Source organism: Rhipicephalus sanguineus, chromosome 2, assembly GCF_013339695.2.
Source record: "Rhipicephalus sanguineus isolate Rsan-2018 chromosome 2, BIME_Rsan_1.4, whole genome shotgun sequence".
In the NCBI taxonomy this organism is placed as follows: domain Eukaryota; kingdom Metazoa; phylum Arthropoda; class Arachnida; order Ixodida; family Ixodidae; genus Rhipicephalus; species Rhipicephalus sanguineus.
Genome location: NC_051177.1, coordinates 117,441,486 through 117,459,293, shown reverse-complemented (window position 1 = coordinate 117,459,293; position 17,808 = coordinate 117,441,486). Strand labels below are relative to the sequence as shown.

Here is a 17,808-nt window from a genome sequence, read left to right as displayed (position 1 = left end):
TGCTGTTTGAAATCTTAACCTTTGTAGAGCCAAGCAGCCGTTTCGTACATCGATGAAACGATCGCTACCGAGTGGTGTACGCGCTGCGCTTGTTTCTTTGCAGTGCCCAAGGCTTGTGAGGGTCCCTTGAAAGTGCTTGTACGAGACACTCTGAAGCGGGTACGTGAGGCAGTAGGCTTTCATTGATACGAACGTGCAGATCGCTGCTGTATAATACGTGGTGACTTCAGAGAAATTCGTTCTATAGAAACGCGAGTACAATAGAGTAACTGTCAGGCAGTTTGTTTTTGATGCATTCGTCAGACATTCATGCCAACATACGCGAACGCTTGTGACGGACTTGACGTTGAATCATTTTTCGCGTGGGTGCGTTCGCACGAAATTTTAGAACAAAAGGTCAAAGATTTAGAGTACTTGATGTAACAGTAAGCTATTCTCAATGGAAAGTAACAGAAGCAGGGACTGTGTTTAGAAAATATGTGTAAATTATTTAGACTACAGAAGCCTTGTTCGCATTGAAGGCTTCGTTGTGAACAAGGCTTCCGTGCAGTAGCCGAAACGTCATGTTTGTTTTAAAGGGCTTCTGTTGTGGTTGGCGTTTATTCCTTTTCTACAATGCCTCCTTCCGACCAGACGGGATTCGGTCAAACCCTGGATTTCAACTCCGTGTATACTCTACTATGGGAGAGATGTTTGCAGCTGCCCCTATATCATAGCCAAACATTGCAAAGATTACAAACAGTGGCGGAAACGAACTTCTTTTATTGGTACTTATGCTTCACTCCGTTCTTTTTTTTTTTATTCTAGCGCGAGGTGCCCAACTGGGCTCCGACTCGTTAAGTGCCCCGCCTTATGTTTTTCTCTCACCTGCCAGTAGGCCATGTATGTAACTATAAAATTAAGCTTGCTGTTACACACATGTGCTAAAGTGAATAAACATAATGCTTCACAAGGCTAATGGTCATTCTTTTTTCTACATGCAGCTGCGTAGTACCTTGAATTTTAAAAGGATGAAGCATCTAGCCCGCAAAAAAAAAAGAAAGAAAGACAAATGGTTTTCGAATTTTGCTATTTTCTCCCTGCGAGAAAGATGGCATTCTTGATACCGCACTATACATACGACTACAATGAGACGAATTCCTTTGACGTCAACAAAATGTGCTTATGTTCCCGGTGTCTGAGTGAAGAGGAACACTATATTTCCTTTCACTCAACGCCCCAATACGAAAACTACGAAGGTGCGTGCTTTCAAGTATACGAAGCCTTGATAACCCAAATCGCAATGACAAAATTATTAACTAAATAAAGAAAGAATTCTGAAGCCTTGTGCCGCGCGGCGATGAACTGCGCGGCGCCGAGAACAATGTAATGGCGTGCGAGCTCCGCCAAAATAAAGACGTCCTTTCTTTTCACACCACGGGACGTCTCGCAGGAAAAAATAAAAAGAAAGGACCTTATAATACAGCTATCCCGGCAGGACGCATCCGACCGAGAAGTTTTTTTTTTTTTTTTTGTATGTGCGCGCAGAAGCTGAATAACGTTCGATAACAGACGCAGCGTGGCTTCTCGCTTCTTCTTACGCATAACTCAACTTGGTGCCTGAAGTGAAGAGCCGAAACGCTTACTGCCGGAAGTGCCGTGTTTACCAACCAGTGCGAGGAAAGTTTGGCACATCAGTGCATTCCTTACTTCTTTTACGTACTAATTCTAACAATTTGCGAAATAAAAATTGTCGCAATCAATAAAATCGGTCTACGCGCGGCATGTCTCTCTCTCTCTCTCTGGCACCCCACAGTGCGTCGCACGATTATCGTACCGTTGGATACCTCGCCTTAAAAAAAAACATAAAAACTAATGCGCAAGCATGTTTATGCCAACTAATCGCTAAAAACCGCCTGTTTGTCCCTCTGCAACGTTTCACGACCGCTGCTATAAGGATATAGACCAGAATTTTCGTCGCTTGCAAGGGGCAGCCATCATTGGTGGGGGGCTGCTGATCACATGGAACGGACGACCGCGGTAATGACCGGCCTGTGCTTATCGCATACTGGCTGTGTTGGCCGCGAGTGTTGGCTCGCCATCAGTTATGACGTAACCAAGCGCGCAGACCCTAGCGCAGGCCGCACCGATTGATGATAACTGGGGTGAAGATTATGTATGCTTGCTCTAAACGTAGGTGCGAGAGTAGAAATAATCTGGTGTATAAATGTTAAAGCAAAGTAAATTTGTTGGCGAGGCTGGGTTCGAACTCGAGCTTATACACTGGGCTAAACCCCCCTTCCTCCTCTTTTCTTTTCTTTATTACCGGTTTCCAAAAGCGGTACAGACATCAATAACATGCAATTCTTACATCAGTGAGCAACACTAAGCTGGTGTCACGGCCGTCAGCAACCACATGACTGGTTTGTATTCTTAAGGTTTCCCTAAAGGGCTCCTAAACAATCCAGAGGTAGAAATTTAGTTGTGGTGTTGCAGTTCTGCGCGAGTCTACGAAAGTTACGTGGTCGCGAGAACTTTACCGAAAAAGTGCCGTAATAGCGGAGTCACACGGGTTTCCTGATTCAAAAGCTAGCCCCGTTCGCTTTGCTCTTTCCTTCGCTACGCTCCGTTCCTGGATACAACCTTCGCACCTGGGCGATGCCCTGCACTGTAAACGAAAATTAGCCGAGATGGGAGCTTTTCCAGCATATGAGCCCCTAAAACCCCCATGCCCCAATCATTTACTCCGTGGTAGCGGGGTGAAGTCGGCACATGTCGTCGTAAAACGCCCCTTGCTTAATGAGGGAGTTTATGAACGACATGACCCTGTTAAACTCCCCACGGAGTTTTAGATCACGTGGTTAGAAACTCCCTATGAGAGGTTTAAAAAGTATTTTTGGTCGTGACGTGCGTGTCACGTGGTTAGAAACTCTAGAAACTCCCTATGGGAGTTTTAGAAACCATTTAGGTCGTGATGTGCGTGTGTGTGTGAATGTGCGTGTGTGTACGGGCATCTGTTTGCAGCGACGATTTGCAGCGAGGATTTGCAACGGCCAGTTGGTTTGTGTAGACGTGCAGGACTATTTTCTCCACTGAACCGTTCTGGTCAAAGACAAGTTCAACTCGCGCCAGCGTCCGACCGCGAACACATCGAGCTGGCTGTCCCGTGCTTATTCTCCCGTCAAGCGGCAATGCCCATGCACACGAGTGCAAGCATCCGACACGCCACGGATACCTCGCTTCAACGTGCCGAGTTACGAAGAACTGCGAAGAATAGTAAGCTGTTGCGATCGTCAGCGGGTTGTTTCTGAAGTTTCACCGGCTAAAACTTCGAAGCAGTAAAAAGTAGGCTTCGCTACGTCGTCGGCATCAAGCCGGCCGGCGGCCGGTGTGAGAGCTGCGCCGGCGAAGCGCTCGCCCCGACCACCGGCAACGCTTGCTTCTCGGAGTGTCACCGAACCGATGTTTCACCGGCTGCAACTTCTAAGCGGTAAGAAGGCTTCGCTACGTCGTCGGTACCAAGCCGGCGGCGCGTAGCGAACTCGCACAGCCACACCGGTCGCCATGGCGAGTTCTATATACGAGCTCGCACCGGCCACCGGTGAAGCAAAGAATATGTTTCACAGAAAATAAAAGCTGCTGGAATGAGTAAGTTTAAATTGTCTCTTTGTGCCATGCAACCACCGTTGTCAAACGTATAGCGAGAAGGCGAGCGCCGATACGAGAAAGATTGAACGAACATGCGGCCGCCGCTGCACTGCGAGCAACAGGAACCGCGACTACGAGCCGTCTCGTTCGTTGTAAGTGCATCGCTCCGTAGCTTAACGCGGATGGCGGACACCTGTTTTTTTATTGTGTGTGTAAAATAACGGCGACGAAAACTGCATAGCAGCAATCATTTTGTGATCGCGAGCTGCCGTTCGTCGTATAGCCGTGCCGTACTCCTGCGAGAGGCCTAGCGACGCCGTCGGCAACAACGCGGTATACCGGCGGGGCGGCGCGATTCTTCGCCGGTGTTGCTGAATGTGTGCTGCTGAAGCGTTCGTGCACGGCCGCTCGTGGTTCGTGTACGATTAGGTTCGTGTACGATTAGGTTCGTGTACGATTAGGTAGAAGAGGCGCTGCGTGAGATATGGACGCCATCTGGCAATACGTCGGGAAACATGAGTGCTGTGTTGCGGGCTGGTAGTCCCGGCGCAGCGGCAGGCGAAGACCGGCGGTGACCAACGCGACCGGTGGGGACGCCGGCCAGCCTGAACACGCTGTTTGGCACGATGCGCCGAAGGGAAGGAGAAGAAACGTCCGCACTCAACGAGTACTCTCCCCAAACTCTCTTATTTACACGTCGCCTGGGTAAAACGGGAATGCCAGAGTGGCACCCCCTGTCATTCGTATAATGCAATACTGAACCGGAACTGAAACACAACATGAGCTTGTGCAGAGGGCACGGAGGAAGACAAGTTTCAGCGCAGTCGCATTTTCAGCGCAGCTTAAGAATCTAGGGTTTTTAAACTTGCGTATCTATGTATTTTCTAAAAGGAACACACCACCTAATACTTACCTAATGATGTTGCGCCTCAGATATGCGTAATATTTACTTTTTGATCGACAATGTTCACAGGTATGAACAGCCGTACCAGTTCAAGATGGGTGGGCGGTAAGCAAGTGGTTCAACTTTGGCCGGGTGGCTGAATCGGGGGACGTGCTGACAAACAGAAAGACAGACCAAAATTTCTGCGTTTAAGTTCCCCAAGAAAGACAATCGTCTTTAAAAGATACTTCGTACATGAATCCATCAGAGCCACATGTGTGCACAGCTAGCTTTTGTCATTCTGAAAAGGCTCTGTTCTCGATCAGGTTAAATGGCAGAGGTCTGCTACCTGTGCGAATACCCTTACTCACAATCTGCACAATAGAAAGTAATATGAAAAATAAATTAAGTCTCCATTTTGGTCTTTAACCAAACTATTTCAAAGCAGATAAAATGGCTGCAATAGTGCCGTTTAAGTGTCTGCTAGGAATTAGTGAAAGAAGAATGGTTATTATGTATAAACGTGCAGTGGTCTAGCCATATTTTACTTGCGCCCAAGTGACACGGGCCATGGCCTCCAAAACTGCGTGTCGGCGGGTTTCTCTCCGGCCGTCCCAATCACCGCGCTCCCCAGCAAAAAAAAAAAAAAAGTACGGAGCTTCGCGTGCCCGCATACCGCGAGAGGGCGCGTAGAGTGATGATTCCGGCGGCAGCGGAGACCGCGGCAGAAAGCAGAGCGCACCGCATACCAGCGTGCACGTTGGCACTTTTCGCGTACAAGGAAGGATCAGCGGCCGGATCTTCTGAATGCACTGAAGGCAAGTATGGCGCGGTTCAATCCGGTGGTGGTGTGCGGCGTGACCACACCATTGGACCACACTTACTGCGCATCCGCGAACCCTCACCACTCCCCCTCCTCTCTACCCTTCCCCTCTCCCCCTCCTCCTCTCCCGCGCCTCATTCTCTCCTGCGCAACGCCGCTATGAGCGCCAGCGCATGCGCGTCCCCTCGCCCCTCTCTCCTCTCCTACGCCCCCCCCCCCCCCTCTCGCGCGTCCGTAGACCTAAAGTCCCTTAATATATAGAAAGTAGCGTCACTCTCCTCCATATCCTCTCCAAAGTGTCCAAACCTTATCTATCCTCTCCCAAACGACCACCATTTGGGCGCCGGAGAGGAGGAGGAGAGGTTGAGGAAAGGAAAAGGCGAGGGCGCCGGTCCTATAACCCGGCTCGAGCCACTTTCCTATCAAGAATGCTATGTCACGCCCTGTGAGAATTAACGGCCAGGATAGAGGGAAGACACGACGCTCGTAGCTTTCCCCTTCGCGTTCCACGACGCGAGGTCGGTAGCATGCCTGAGGTCGATAGCATGCCCAACGGAACGCGATCGTGCAAGGGCTCCGCCTTCGCATCGCCTCGTTAGCGCCCCTTTAGCGGGAGGTGCTGTAATTTTTTTTTGTTACTGCATTTTTCGTGCCCGACCTACAGATTAAAGCATTGCAACTGCTCGGTTTTCCTGATAAAGAAAACTATAAGGACGAACCATTTCGTCTTAGTAGTATTAAGGCGAAAGCCTTTATGTCTCAAACTCGCGGTGACCGTCCGTCCATGCCCTGGCATGGTGCCAGCTGTGGCCTCTCCCCCTCACACTCCTTCAGCAATCACGTGATGGTACAGCGGCCCATAGCAGCAGTTGCGCGTTGCTCCTGCCAGCGCGCGTTGCGGAACTGTTGCGCAACGCGGCGGCGGCGTCCGTCGGCGGCGTAGAAATGCACAAACGAAGCAAGTACCGATACCTGCTTTTTGCGATACTGCTTCGAAATGGGCTGCTTTCGTCGCCGACCGTAAATTTAGCTTACAAAATGATCAACATATCTGTTGTTGGCTCAAGGCCAGTAATTGGCCGGAGCCCTTAGAGAGACCACGGAGGCGACAAGAAAAGAGCTTTACATTACGAAGGCCCGGCTGTGACTGATCTGTCTTCAGCGACAGGGCGAGCGCGAGCCCCGAGCGTCATCGCGGCCATGGCCCAATAATCGTTCACTTTCTTGGTCTCCTTCGCCAGCATCCCCATACAATGCAGCCCGCAAACATCGTAGTGCGTTTCCAGCACATGCGGATCTCTTGCAGAGGCATCAAACTTCTAAGTGCTCTAATAAAGGAGGCGCATATCTAGATAAAAAAAAGCGCATTTCAGAAAAAATAGGCTCCAGCGTTCACTTTGCCTTTCGTACACATTGACTTCACATTTTCATATCAGTGGGAGGATTTATAAAAGCGAAAAACTATTATTTCCTCGCCTCACGCAAGCCGCGCCAACAGCGCGGCAGCCTTTCCGACCCCCAGTGGCAGGGATTGATTCTAGACGCAACTGAATGGTACTAATGCTATAATCTAGCACTCTGTGTCCCTAAAAGCTTTTATTTAGAAGCTCTACACACTTCATGCCTTGTGGTATATAGAAGCAGTTCGTCATCTAGAATGCGTTGTTGTCGTGTGAATAGACTTCTCCCAAGAATGGTTTTGAGGGTGTACAATTTGAGAGAAAGGGGAGGTGATATTGCGTTTCGGAATTTCATGTTTTAAGACGTTCCATTTTCGACACATCCACATTTCAATTCTAGTCGCGCATTTCCGGCCTATATGACGCACATAGAAAACAGAAGCAAAGGCATTTGTGTTCTAGCGCTAGCACTGGAGTTGGCGATCTTTGAAACAAGAAGGCCTCCTGTTCAGACTCCTTTTTGCATAACCAGGTGGCGGAAGGCACGGCTCGCTGACGTTGCGCGCGGACTGTTGCTATAAAAAAAAAAAAAAAAATCGGCGACAACTTATCTTGACAGTGGAGCGAAAGCTACGGAGAGGGAGCTTCCGCACATTCGTGTTGCTCCGGAAGTAGCACGCCATCTTGCACCTTATTCCGGTTTTGCTCACTTGCGTCGTTAACGCGTTTAGAAAATTATATACACAAAAATGTGAATGGGAGAAACATTTCGATGGACCGCCGTATTCACGAACCGACCTTAACTTATCGCGGTAAGGCTACTTACGAAAGGAAGAGAAAAGTATAAGTATAAGAAAATGGTAAGGTGAGTTTCAAAAACCTGCCTTATCTTGCCATAAGTGCGCCTTATGAAAGGCGTCCTTAACTCGTCAAGTATGTGCCCTGGGAGCCAGGCTAGGTAAAGTTTTGTTACAAAGTGCTTACTTCGAGCAACAATAAATTAGTTTCATTGCAAGAAACCAATAATGGTATGCACAAAAGCACCCATGCGTAAACACCAAAAATGTTTGCTAAGGCACCGCCCGCTTTTAGTGAAATCCGCATTCTTTGTCTGGCCACATTTGTTGAACCCCCGTCGACACAGTCGGGCCGCAAGAGCACGATTGCTATTTCGACGTCTTCTCATGTACGTTTTTGCTTTGTTCGTTGATGGTATTTTCGTGCTCGCTTCAGCGTTTATCGTTATCTCTCACTTTTTTTACTTCACTTGATTTATGCAATTGGTTGAGCGGTTTAGAGTCTTGCATTCTTAAATTGCGCTCATTATGAAACGACGCACCAGGAAACCATCATGAAACGACGAAGAGTGCGGCATCGCGGCCATGTCGCGGCGTCTTGACGGATCTCGTCAAAAGTACCGTGAGGTACTGCGTTGTTGACTTCCTTTCGAGCCATGAACGTGAACGAACTTCGTAAACAGTGTACTCTGTGCGTGTGTGTGTTATCTTGTGAGTTTCTTGAATACAATGTTTACCACCACCACCACCACCATCGGTATTTTCCTGCAGAGGCAGCACTGCGAGCAACTTCTTCACGGCACTTTTTCTAAAGCGGAAGCGACACAGAAATTCGTGCCCATCTTAGGTCTCCATCGGGTTCCACTGAGGATTCGCCGCGGCGGGTACGCGTATGCATACGCTGTGCCGTTCAATATTTTTTATTACGGTCCACATATAATCAACGAACTGCGCATAGTTGTCCCCCGCCATGTTGTGTGTCTACAAGGAAGCCTTAAGGTAGGTCATAGGCTACCTTAACCGACCCTTACTTATGACGGCGATAAGTACAAGGAAAGTTCTGCGATAAGTGCAACGTTCGTTCTTGAAACGCGTTAAGGGCGGACTTATGGTTAAGGGCGACTTAAGTCATAAGGATAAGGTTAAGTTAGGTTCGTGAATACGGGGGTCAAGGGAACCTTAGTAAGGAGCGTTCCAGAATACGTGATAAGGCGTCCTCAAGCAGTTAAGGCCCCCTCACTGAGGTAAGGAGCGTTTCAGAATACGGGCCATATTTTTCTTGGAAAACTAAACAGCGCGTTTGCGGCCGCACAGTTAGCTAGTACACTGTAGCCTAGCACAGTGACCCACTACGTCATGGAAAACATGTTTACTTCGGAACGGGCGTGCTGAAAAGGTGGTGCTGTCTAAGAAATGGAAAGAAAAGGAAGGCATTCTTGCAAACTGAACAATAACTGTATTTTACCTACGACTTCCCGCAACTGTTTTAATCTCATAATAAATAAAGCAGTATTTATTTCAGCAAAGAAAACGAGAAAATTATGAGTAAGCTTAAGTACTATTTGTTGGCGCGGTAGCAGGCATGCGTTTCGGTTCTGTAGCTTCCACAGTGCTGTGAAGAAAAGTTGCCGCCGACTATAGTTATTGGTTCCTCGGGCAGACATTTCAAACGCGACAATCGGAGCGCTGGGCGGAGAAGGGAAGCGGTAGGTGGAATGTCTACTACTGCCCACCGTGGGGAGAACCCTGCGTGTGAACTACAGTTACAAAACATTACTGATCTTCAAGAATAGTAAACGCGCAATAAAACGTCCGTTGTGTGCCAAGTTGCACACAACGTGTGCTGGACTTTGACCTCTGAAATTATGTTAGTGCTCGTGCTCGTGCTTTAACACGTGTTTCATACCCACGAAAGAGATCGCTCCTACTGGAGGTAATTAGTAATCGCTAGCTAGTATAGCGTACGAATAAGGAACTATTGAGGACGAAACGATATGCTTCGGAATTTCGCAATAGCGGACAAAACACTGTACATCACGTTGGACAACAATTTCTTCTAGATGCCTTCAGTCAACTGGTACACATACAGTAACAAAAAGGTCACGAGTAACATTTCGCGGGAGGAGGATGGAAACAAATAAGTGTTTCCGATTTGTCGCGGAAGAGGCTCGATTTATTAAGCTGATAATTAGGGTGCGGAACATAGAGCATAAGCTTGCCATGGTCACACCATGGTCCCTCAATACTTTTTACTGGTCATGAAACTCCCGCGAAAGTTTCATATAGGGACAAAAGTGGCCGCCAGAGGCGCCACCGTAAGCAGAAGGGCATTGATCTGCCGCACTTGGTAGGGCAGTTGCGCGTTCGCGGAAGCGTTTGCCGTTAATACACTTCTTCAAATATTTTCCTTCTCTGTGTTCTCGCTAACAATTTATAGCAGTGATTAGTATTGTCAATATGGTGGGTGTCTGTCAAGTGACGCGTGTGTGCGTGACGTTCCTACATTTCTCGATTCCTGCATAGTCGCTTTAGGGCTTAAACCGACCACTGCGACTGGTTCTATGACTGACAGGTTAACATATTTTGCGCTAGAGGTTGCGGAGTAGCCGTGCTCTGGCTGCACGTAACGCTCATTTTCGGACTAATTGTCACTTTATTCTATAGCTAGGGCGTCACGAAGCTGCAAATAGAAGTTCGCGTGCCAATAAGCAAGCCTGTATATCAGGCTAACTTGGCATTAATAGTTTTGAAGTACCTCTTGAAGGACAGCGTTAGGGAAACATAGCTATAAAAATCAAAAGCGCAGATTGAGATACCACAAAACGGAGAGGGGTGCTGGTGTTGTTTTCCTTTTTTTTCTTTGGTGTCATAATCTGCGCTTTTGATTTTGAAGATTAAAAAAAAATAATGAGGTGAAACTGCTGTGAGCTGCTTTTGCTAGATAAAGGCACTATGTGCGATTTTCAAGCGATAGGTTTTGATTTTACGCATGCAAATTTCATAACACTGCCGAGTTCTAATATACGCGTTTTTTTTTTTATCCATTCCCACATTGTAGCAGTGACCGCGATTTCTAAGTTGGCGTTCCAGTTGGCCGCCCTGTTCCTTTTATTACCATGCTGAATGCGCCGGTTCTCGTCTCTCTCTCTCTCCAGCGCAAATCGAAATCAACCCGGAGCTTCCATCAACCCAGTTATTCAGCTTAAACTGATCAATTATACATAAAACTGCATTGCTCTTTTCAAACCATTCTAGAAATTTTCTCGATTCGAACAGAGAATCCAAGAAAATCCGGAAGACCTGTGGGAGGCGTTGCTTACGTCACTAAACCCCGAGGACTAGCTCCGGCTGGTGGACAGGGCTCGGGCGTCGACTGCAAGTCATGGCTACCTGGAATAAGGAAGTCACCCACCTCTGCGCGAAGAGAACACGCACCTGATCGGACAATAAAGTTTAATTCTCTCTCTCATTCAGCGACAGCACCAGCAAACAGCACTATCAAAGTAAAACACAATATTGCATTTTGGCCCACGGCATCACTGTTTAGTTTCTATCATTATCCAGAAAGTAAATGCACACACTCCGAACACCGCACTTCACATAAAACTGCAAACTCACACACTCAAACACACTACACACACAATTCTAAGCAGGCGCCTTCCACCAGTCGTGGTCGATCTCGAGGCAGTGAAACGATGTTTCCATTCACTGTGCACACGTCCGCCCGTACAATGTCACTTGCATCGAAATGTTTTTCGCACACGCGAACGTACTTGGAGTCAAACGAAAATCCGACAGTCTCCTGTAGCGGGATTGCACGTTTCAATCTGTCGCGTTGTTCCGCGTCGGCTGGTAAACCGAACAGGGATACTTTTTCGAAGATGCCCTTGTATCTCGAGCGACAGCCCGGCACACAGCAAGTGTTGGGCACCGCTGTCACGACTAGGTGACCACGAAAAGAAAAAGAAAATCACAGCATATCCACGTGGTGAATGATGATGAGTGGGGCGAAGCTCCGGAGGGAATCATCGGTAAACCGGGAATATTCCGTGTAACTCCCCATCAATCATCATATAAAGAGTGAGAAACACTGTGTGTATATTACAAACATCAAACTTTTATTTTTCTTAATTAGATGATGTTTGGCTTGCGTTTTCCCTTCATTATCACGGCTTTGGTCCGTGAAATGAAGGGTTAGCGGTTCCTGTACGGGTTGCAATTGGAAATTTGAAAATACCAGGTCTATACACGTTCCTCGGATGGCCGTTGGTTTCATATGATCAAAAGACGTGCACGTGAGAACATGTTTGGCTGCCATATGCTGTATTAACCACTCATTGTTCTTTTCGGTAATATCGACATTCAGGTCACCAACACAAATGGTCTATTCTTGTACTTGTCATAATTACACAATGCCGTTTCCATAAATGTCTTGATATTCCCACTCGACCAATTGGGTGCAAGGTACATGGTCATGATGATGCATCTATCAAAATCGATGGCAGCATATTCACCGTTGTGGCTCTGTGTCGTTGGTAGTAGTTTCAGATCTTGTGCCTTTTCTGTTTGTTTGACGTATACGGCCACACCACCTGCAGGACGCTCTGCATCATCGATGCACAAGACTGGAACGTATCCTTTGATATACGGTCTTTTGGCGTTCCACGTCTCGGTAAGACAGAGAACGCCCCCCGCAGTAAGTATGGGGTCCCGTTCCACATCGTCTACGTGGGCATGCAAAGTTTCAACGAAAGCAGTTTGCTTTCAGCCATTTTATTTACATTCCTCCAGGCTTCTTCTACCTCTTCTTCTAGCCTCTTCTTTTCCGCCTTCTCCAACCAATTAACCAATTGCCTTGTTTTTTTGAACTATACAAAAACTAGCACCATCTAGCGATATTATATGCAACTATATATATATATATATATATATATATATATATATATATATATATATATATATATATATATATATATATATATATATATATATATATATATATATATATATATATATATATATATATATGGTTCCTTTGGAACTACAGCTAGCACCATCCAGCAATATTATATGCAATTACATATATATGGAGCGAGCGCCAGCAACGCCATCTAGTGAGCACTTCACGAGCTAGAGGTAGCTACTACAAACAAACAAACGGAGGATGGACAGACCCACGGCATAAGGAGCTTCGCCCCTAAAAGGGGTGCAACCAGCACAAACACCACTCCGCTAATGGCGGCCAGCAGCAGCCGGCTTCCTCGTTCCCCTGGATGGATGGATGCTATGAGCGTCCCCTTTATGACGGGGCGGTGACAAGTGTGCCACCAGGCTCGAAAAAAAAACCCTTTACTCCTTTTTTTCTTAGCGTTGGCCTAGTGTCTTTACTTCAATTAAAACTATTTTACTCCAGAAAAAAAAGAACTTATGTTTTGAGCTCGTTCTGTGCCCTTTACGGCAGAATGTCCTTATTCTTTTTTTTTCAATATTTATTTTTGTCCTTTCTCTCTAGTTTTCTGCCACCAATACTCTAACCGTCTCTTACTTATTTCAATCGCGGGTGTGTTCAGCTTTCCATTGTCTCTCAAACCCAGGGCGTCATGTAGGCTCGTGCCCAAACGTACACCTGGGTGGATGTCTCCCCCTGGATGGATGGATGGATGGATGCAATGAGCGTCCCCTTTATAACGGGGCGGTGACAATTGTGCCACCAGGCTCGACAAAACAAAAACCTTTACTCTCTTTTTTTTTAGCGTTGGCCTAGTGTCTTTACTTCAATTAAAACTATTTTACTCCAGAAGAAAAAAAAAACCTTTAGTTTTCAGCTCCGTTCTGTGCCCTTTACGGCAGAATGTCCTTATTTTTTTCCATTATTTATTTTTGTCCTTTCTCTCTAGTTTTCTGCCACCAACCGTCTCTTACTTATTTCAATCGTGGGTGTGTTCAGCTTTCCATTGTCTCTAAAACCCAAGGCGTCATGTAGGCTCGTGCCCAAACGTACACCTGGGTGGATGTCTCCACATTCAATCAGAACATGCTCCGCCGTTTCCTGATCTTCCCCGCAGCACGTGCATTGTTCTTCTTCTTTACTGAATCTCGCTTTATAACTACCCGTTCTAAGGCAACCCGATCTCGCTTCAAACAGTAAAGCACTTCCCATTGAATTGTCGTAAAATGCCTCCCTTCTTATTTCATTTTTGCCCTTTCGGTAGTTACTCGAAGCCGGTTTTTTCTCCATAGCTGCCATCCAGTAAATCCTCTCCGCCTCTCTGACTTTTCATTTAACGCTCTTTGTTGACATAGTGCTTACACTACCAGCCGTATATTTACTAGTGAGCCTCCTAGTTCTTTTTCTCCACTGTGTGTCCACGCTCTTCCTATACAAGTAACGGAACACCTTCTCTGCCCATCTACTCTCCTTCATATTCCTTAGCCTTTCTTCGAACCTTATTTTGCTCTGAGCCTCCTTCGCCTCAAAACCTGCCCATCCGATATCGCCCTTTACAGCCTCATTTGTCGTCTTCCCGTGAGCACCCAACGCGAGGCGTCCCACAGTCCTTTGATTTATATCCATTCCCGATTGCACCTCTGCCCTCATGCACACCACTGAGTTCCCAAAAGTAAGCCCCGGAACCATTACACCTTTCCACAGACCTCGAAGCACTTCGTACCTATTGTATCCCCACAGTGCTCTGTGCTTCATTATTGCAGCATTCCTCTTTCCTTTTGCTGCTGAGGCTTTTTCCTGTACCTTCATGTACCTGTCACCCTCATTTATCCATATTCCGAGGTACTTGTATTCGCTCACCCTCGGTATTTCTTGGCCCTGTATTGACACCGCCTGATCACAAGGGTCATTGAATACCATCAATCCACATTTTGTTACACTAAATCCTAGTCCTAGAGCTTCCCCTTCCCTTCCGCATATATCCGCCAGCTGCTGTATATCCTCTCGACTGTCAGCAAATAAGACAATATCGTCAGCATAAAATAATCCTGGAAGCTTCTGCTCAATCATCACGCCGCCCTGTTTGTGTGACAGATTAAAACCAAAGTTGCTACCTTCTAGCGCTTTTTCCATATGCACCATGTACAGCATGAATAACAGCGGGGACAAAGGACATCCCTGTCTCAGCCCCTTGCTAATCTCAACGTTCTCTTTGCTACTAATTCCTTCCCATTCTATGCAAACTGTATTTTCTCGGTATATCTCCCTCAAAAGCTGTATACAGTCGTTGCCTATGCCCATTCCTTTCAATATATCCCACAAAATTTCCTGAGTAACGTTGTCGTACGCCCCAGTGATGTCTAGAAAAGCCATGTACAAGGGCCTATTTTCTAGCTGCGGCCAGCGCCGCGGCACGGAAAGTGCGGGCGGTATACATAGCTTGCATTGGCGTCACCGTGGCCGCCATCTTGGAGGAGCAGCGGGTTGAGACACTCCGTGAGCTTTTGTTCGAACGCGCCGAGCAAGAAACGGTGACGGCTCGCCATCAGATTAGTGCCGGTGCACCCAAGCATCTTTCACACCAAAACCCCCGCGTTCCTTTGTGTTCCCCCTTGGCGCGGCTGGCTAACAAAAGAAAGCGGGGAGAGCACAAAAGAACGCAGGGACCAAACACTTGGGTGTCCTCCTCGGCAGTGACACACTCTAATGAGATAAAAAAGTCACGGTGGCCACCATGTTGGGGCTCCAGCGCAGAGCACCTGTCTGTGACGTCACGTGCAAGGCATGCCATTGAGTTACGCGGGAGTTTCATGACCAGTTAAAAGTATTGAGGGATCATGGTCACACTATCATGGAAGGTATCGCAGATTGCTTCGTGGACTAGGGCAGCGCCTGACCAAGGTAATCCACCGTGTTTTCTGAAAGTCGTCCGAGGAAATGCTAGATGATTCAAAATGAATTAACGCCAGCAAGTGAAGTGCGAGGTGCCGCTCTCTCTGCTCAATGCTGAAGCGTTGTACACCAAAACAATCATATAGTAGTTCAAAAATTGTTTTATTATTAGAACGCCAAAATTAGAAGACCCTAATGAGCTACAAAAGCTAGTGCATCTCGAGGAACTCGTCGAACGGTGACTGCGCGCACGTCGGGTATAGAGACTCGCAGCCGAGACCGGACAGTCCACCGAGCAATCCCTTCAGGAGGCTTTCGCTGTTCCCGTGCGCTTGAACGGCGGCGGTCAGTGATCGCAGCATGGCCGCGACAGTCGGGTGCTTGCGTACCGCTTCCTCGGTGATCTCGCATACGGCTCGGGTCCGGCAGGCCTCGGTGTCCAAGCCAACGACTGGAAGCATGTCTCGGCCCAGGCTCGGCGGCAAGGACTCCGTGAGGGCCGAGCCGAATTCACGTAAGCTGGCTTGTAGTGCCTCACCCAAGACGGGAACGAACATGAGGCCGAAAAACGTGAGGAAGATCAGACCCACGGCCAAGAGTACGGGCTTGAGTGCTCCTAAGGCCAAGGCGATGACTGGAGCGGCGAAGGCCAGAACCACGGGAAATGGCAACGCCGGATCGGAACGGCTGGCCTGGACGACGTCGGTGGGGGCCTCCGATGTGACATTGATGTACACACTGTAGCCTAAAAAAAAAATAGCAAGGAAAACAGCTCAGTTTGTTGGTGACAAAATCTAGCAGAAGCGCTGGTAAGAAGGTTCTAACTAGCGCACAAATACTAAGTATTCGAAAGGGATGGTTTTGCATGTCGAATCGATAATGCACCTTGACGTTACCACAGGCAGAAAGGACTTAGGACGAGCGAATAAACATTGTCGAGTTAAATTTTACGTCCGCCGCCATTTCCGTGTTCGTCACGTTAAAACTAAATAGACAACGAGCAATAGAACAATAGAACGCATAATTGAACAGCTCCATGAGTTATAGACACGAAATAGACACGAAAGAGGACCTACACCAGATTCGTGCTTTTTTTCATCCGAGGCTCATCCTTATAAAAGAAGCAGCAATAACACTGACAAATGAGTACAACCTCGACGATGCGTTCGAAAAATTTCAGAGTAAGCTTACTAGCCAGAACGGGAGAATTCACGCGTGAGGATACAAAATTCGCAGTGGAAAAATATCTGATGCCACTTACCATTGACAAGGGCAACGTTCGCCAGCAGGGCCGCGATAAGAGTCAGCGGAATGAGCCGCATGTTGGACGCGGTCATCGGAGCAAACTGGTCAACTGGGGAGGTAACGTGTACACCGGGTCTTCAGATGAGAATGAGCTTCGAAGGCTTCCCAACGCCGCGTTTATAACCCTGTCATGGCACCGGGCTGAGTCATCATTACCCCCCTGCTTGTCTTCGACTGGTCCATTCGCAACATTCCTCCTCGCACCATGCCCCTCGAACCGGTCCTTCTCGCACCATTTTTTTTTCGATGTTACAATAGAAAGCTGGACAATGAAGTGACGAGCTCTCCTTCTCACTCCCTTTCACGAAGACTACCGTGCCAAGCACAATTTCTTTTGCATTCTTTGTTCGTTTGGATGTCCTGAGCATCGTGTCGGAATAATTAGCAATGGTGGTTCTACGCTCCTTCTTCAGTCAAGCCGTATACATATTTCATTTAGGCCTACTGCTGAAATTGACATAAAGAGGAAAATGATTATTGAAATATAAGTCGGAAAGTTCACAAGCTTAGAGTTCAAAGTTCAGTATGATGTACTTTGCAGTTTGCACAGTGAGCTCTGTGAGGTTGGAGAATTTAGAACAAAAATATATGAAGACGGCACAGTATCTTCGTGGGCCCATCATTCAAGCGAATGTGAGGACAAGACATTTTGTTGAAATAATTACGGAATGTGTTGACACGCATTTATAAATGCTTGCGATTTAGGACAGTATAAATCAGAACACGTGCAATCTGCATAACGACTGATGTGAAGTCGTAGTAATGTCAAGCAAAAGATTGGGGCATAAATTTCACTTGCAGTTATTCACATATCAAGTTGCGGCAAGCGTGGTCCATATTGCAATACGGCCAACGTTGCAACTCAACACCGCGAATGTTCATGGCACGCTTCGCATTGAACAGAACACTGGAGCCCAGGATTATTGCTGTAGAGTTTTCAAGAATTATGCTATTGACACAGCGTATGTAGCTGAGTTGTTTTATAAAGCACGTATCAAAACTTTGGGTGCCCGAATTTTGTGACAATGCAAAACGAAAAAAAAAAACAACACTGCAGCACGAGAAGTGGTGCATACAGTTTGTTAAAGCATCAGGAATACCAAAGCTTTAGCTACACTGTAAACGAAAATTAG

General features: G+C 47.2%; 1 protein-coding gene across 1 annotated transcript; it reads right to left on the bottom strand.

The window, feature by feature from the left end:
* Nucleotides 1-15,579: 15,579 nt before the first annotated feature.
* On the bottom strand, nt 15,580-16,707 carry LOC119381826 (uncharacterized). The gene is made up of 2 exons (XM_037649581.1): nt 16,632-16,707; nt 15,580-16,115 (listed from the first exon to the last, which is right to left on the bottom strand). Exons 1-2 carry the CDS (start codon nt 16,705-16,707, stop codon nt 15,580-15,582), a joined length of 612 nt encoding a protein of 203 aa, XP_037505509.1.
* Between the last annotated feature and the right edge of the window lie 1,101 nt (nt 16,708-17,808).

Coding starts and splice junctions, on each gene's coding strand:
- LOC119381826 (XM_037649581.1), bottom strand. CDS start 16,707: ATGACCGCGTCCAACATGCGGCTCATTCCGCTGACTCTTATCGCGGCC. Junction 16,116..16,631: donor GAACGTTGCCCTTGTCAATG/GTAAGTGGCATC, acceptor TTTTTTTTTTAG/GCTACAGTGTGTACATCAAT.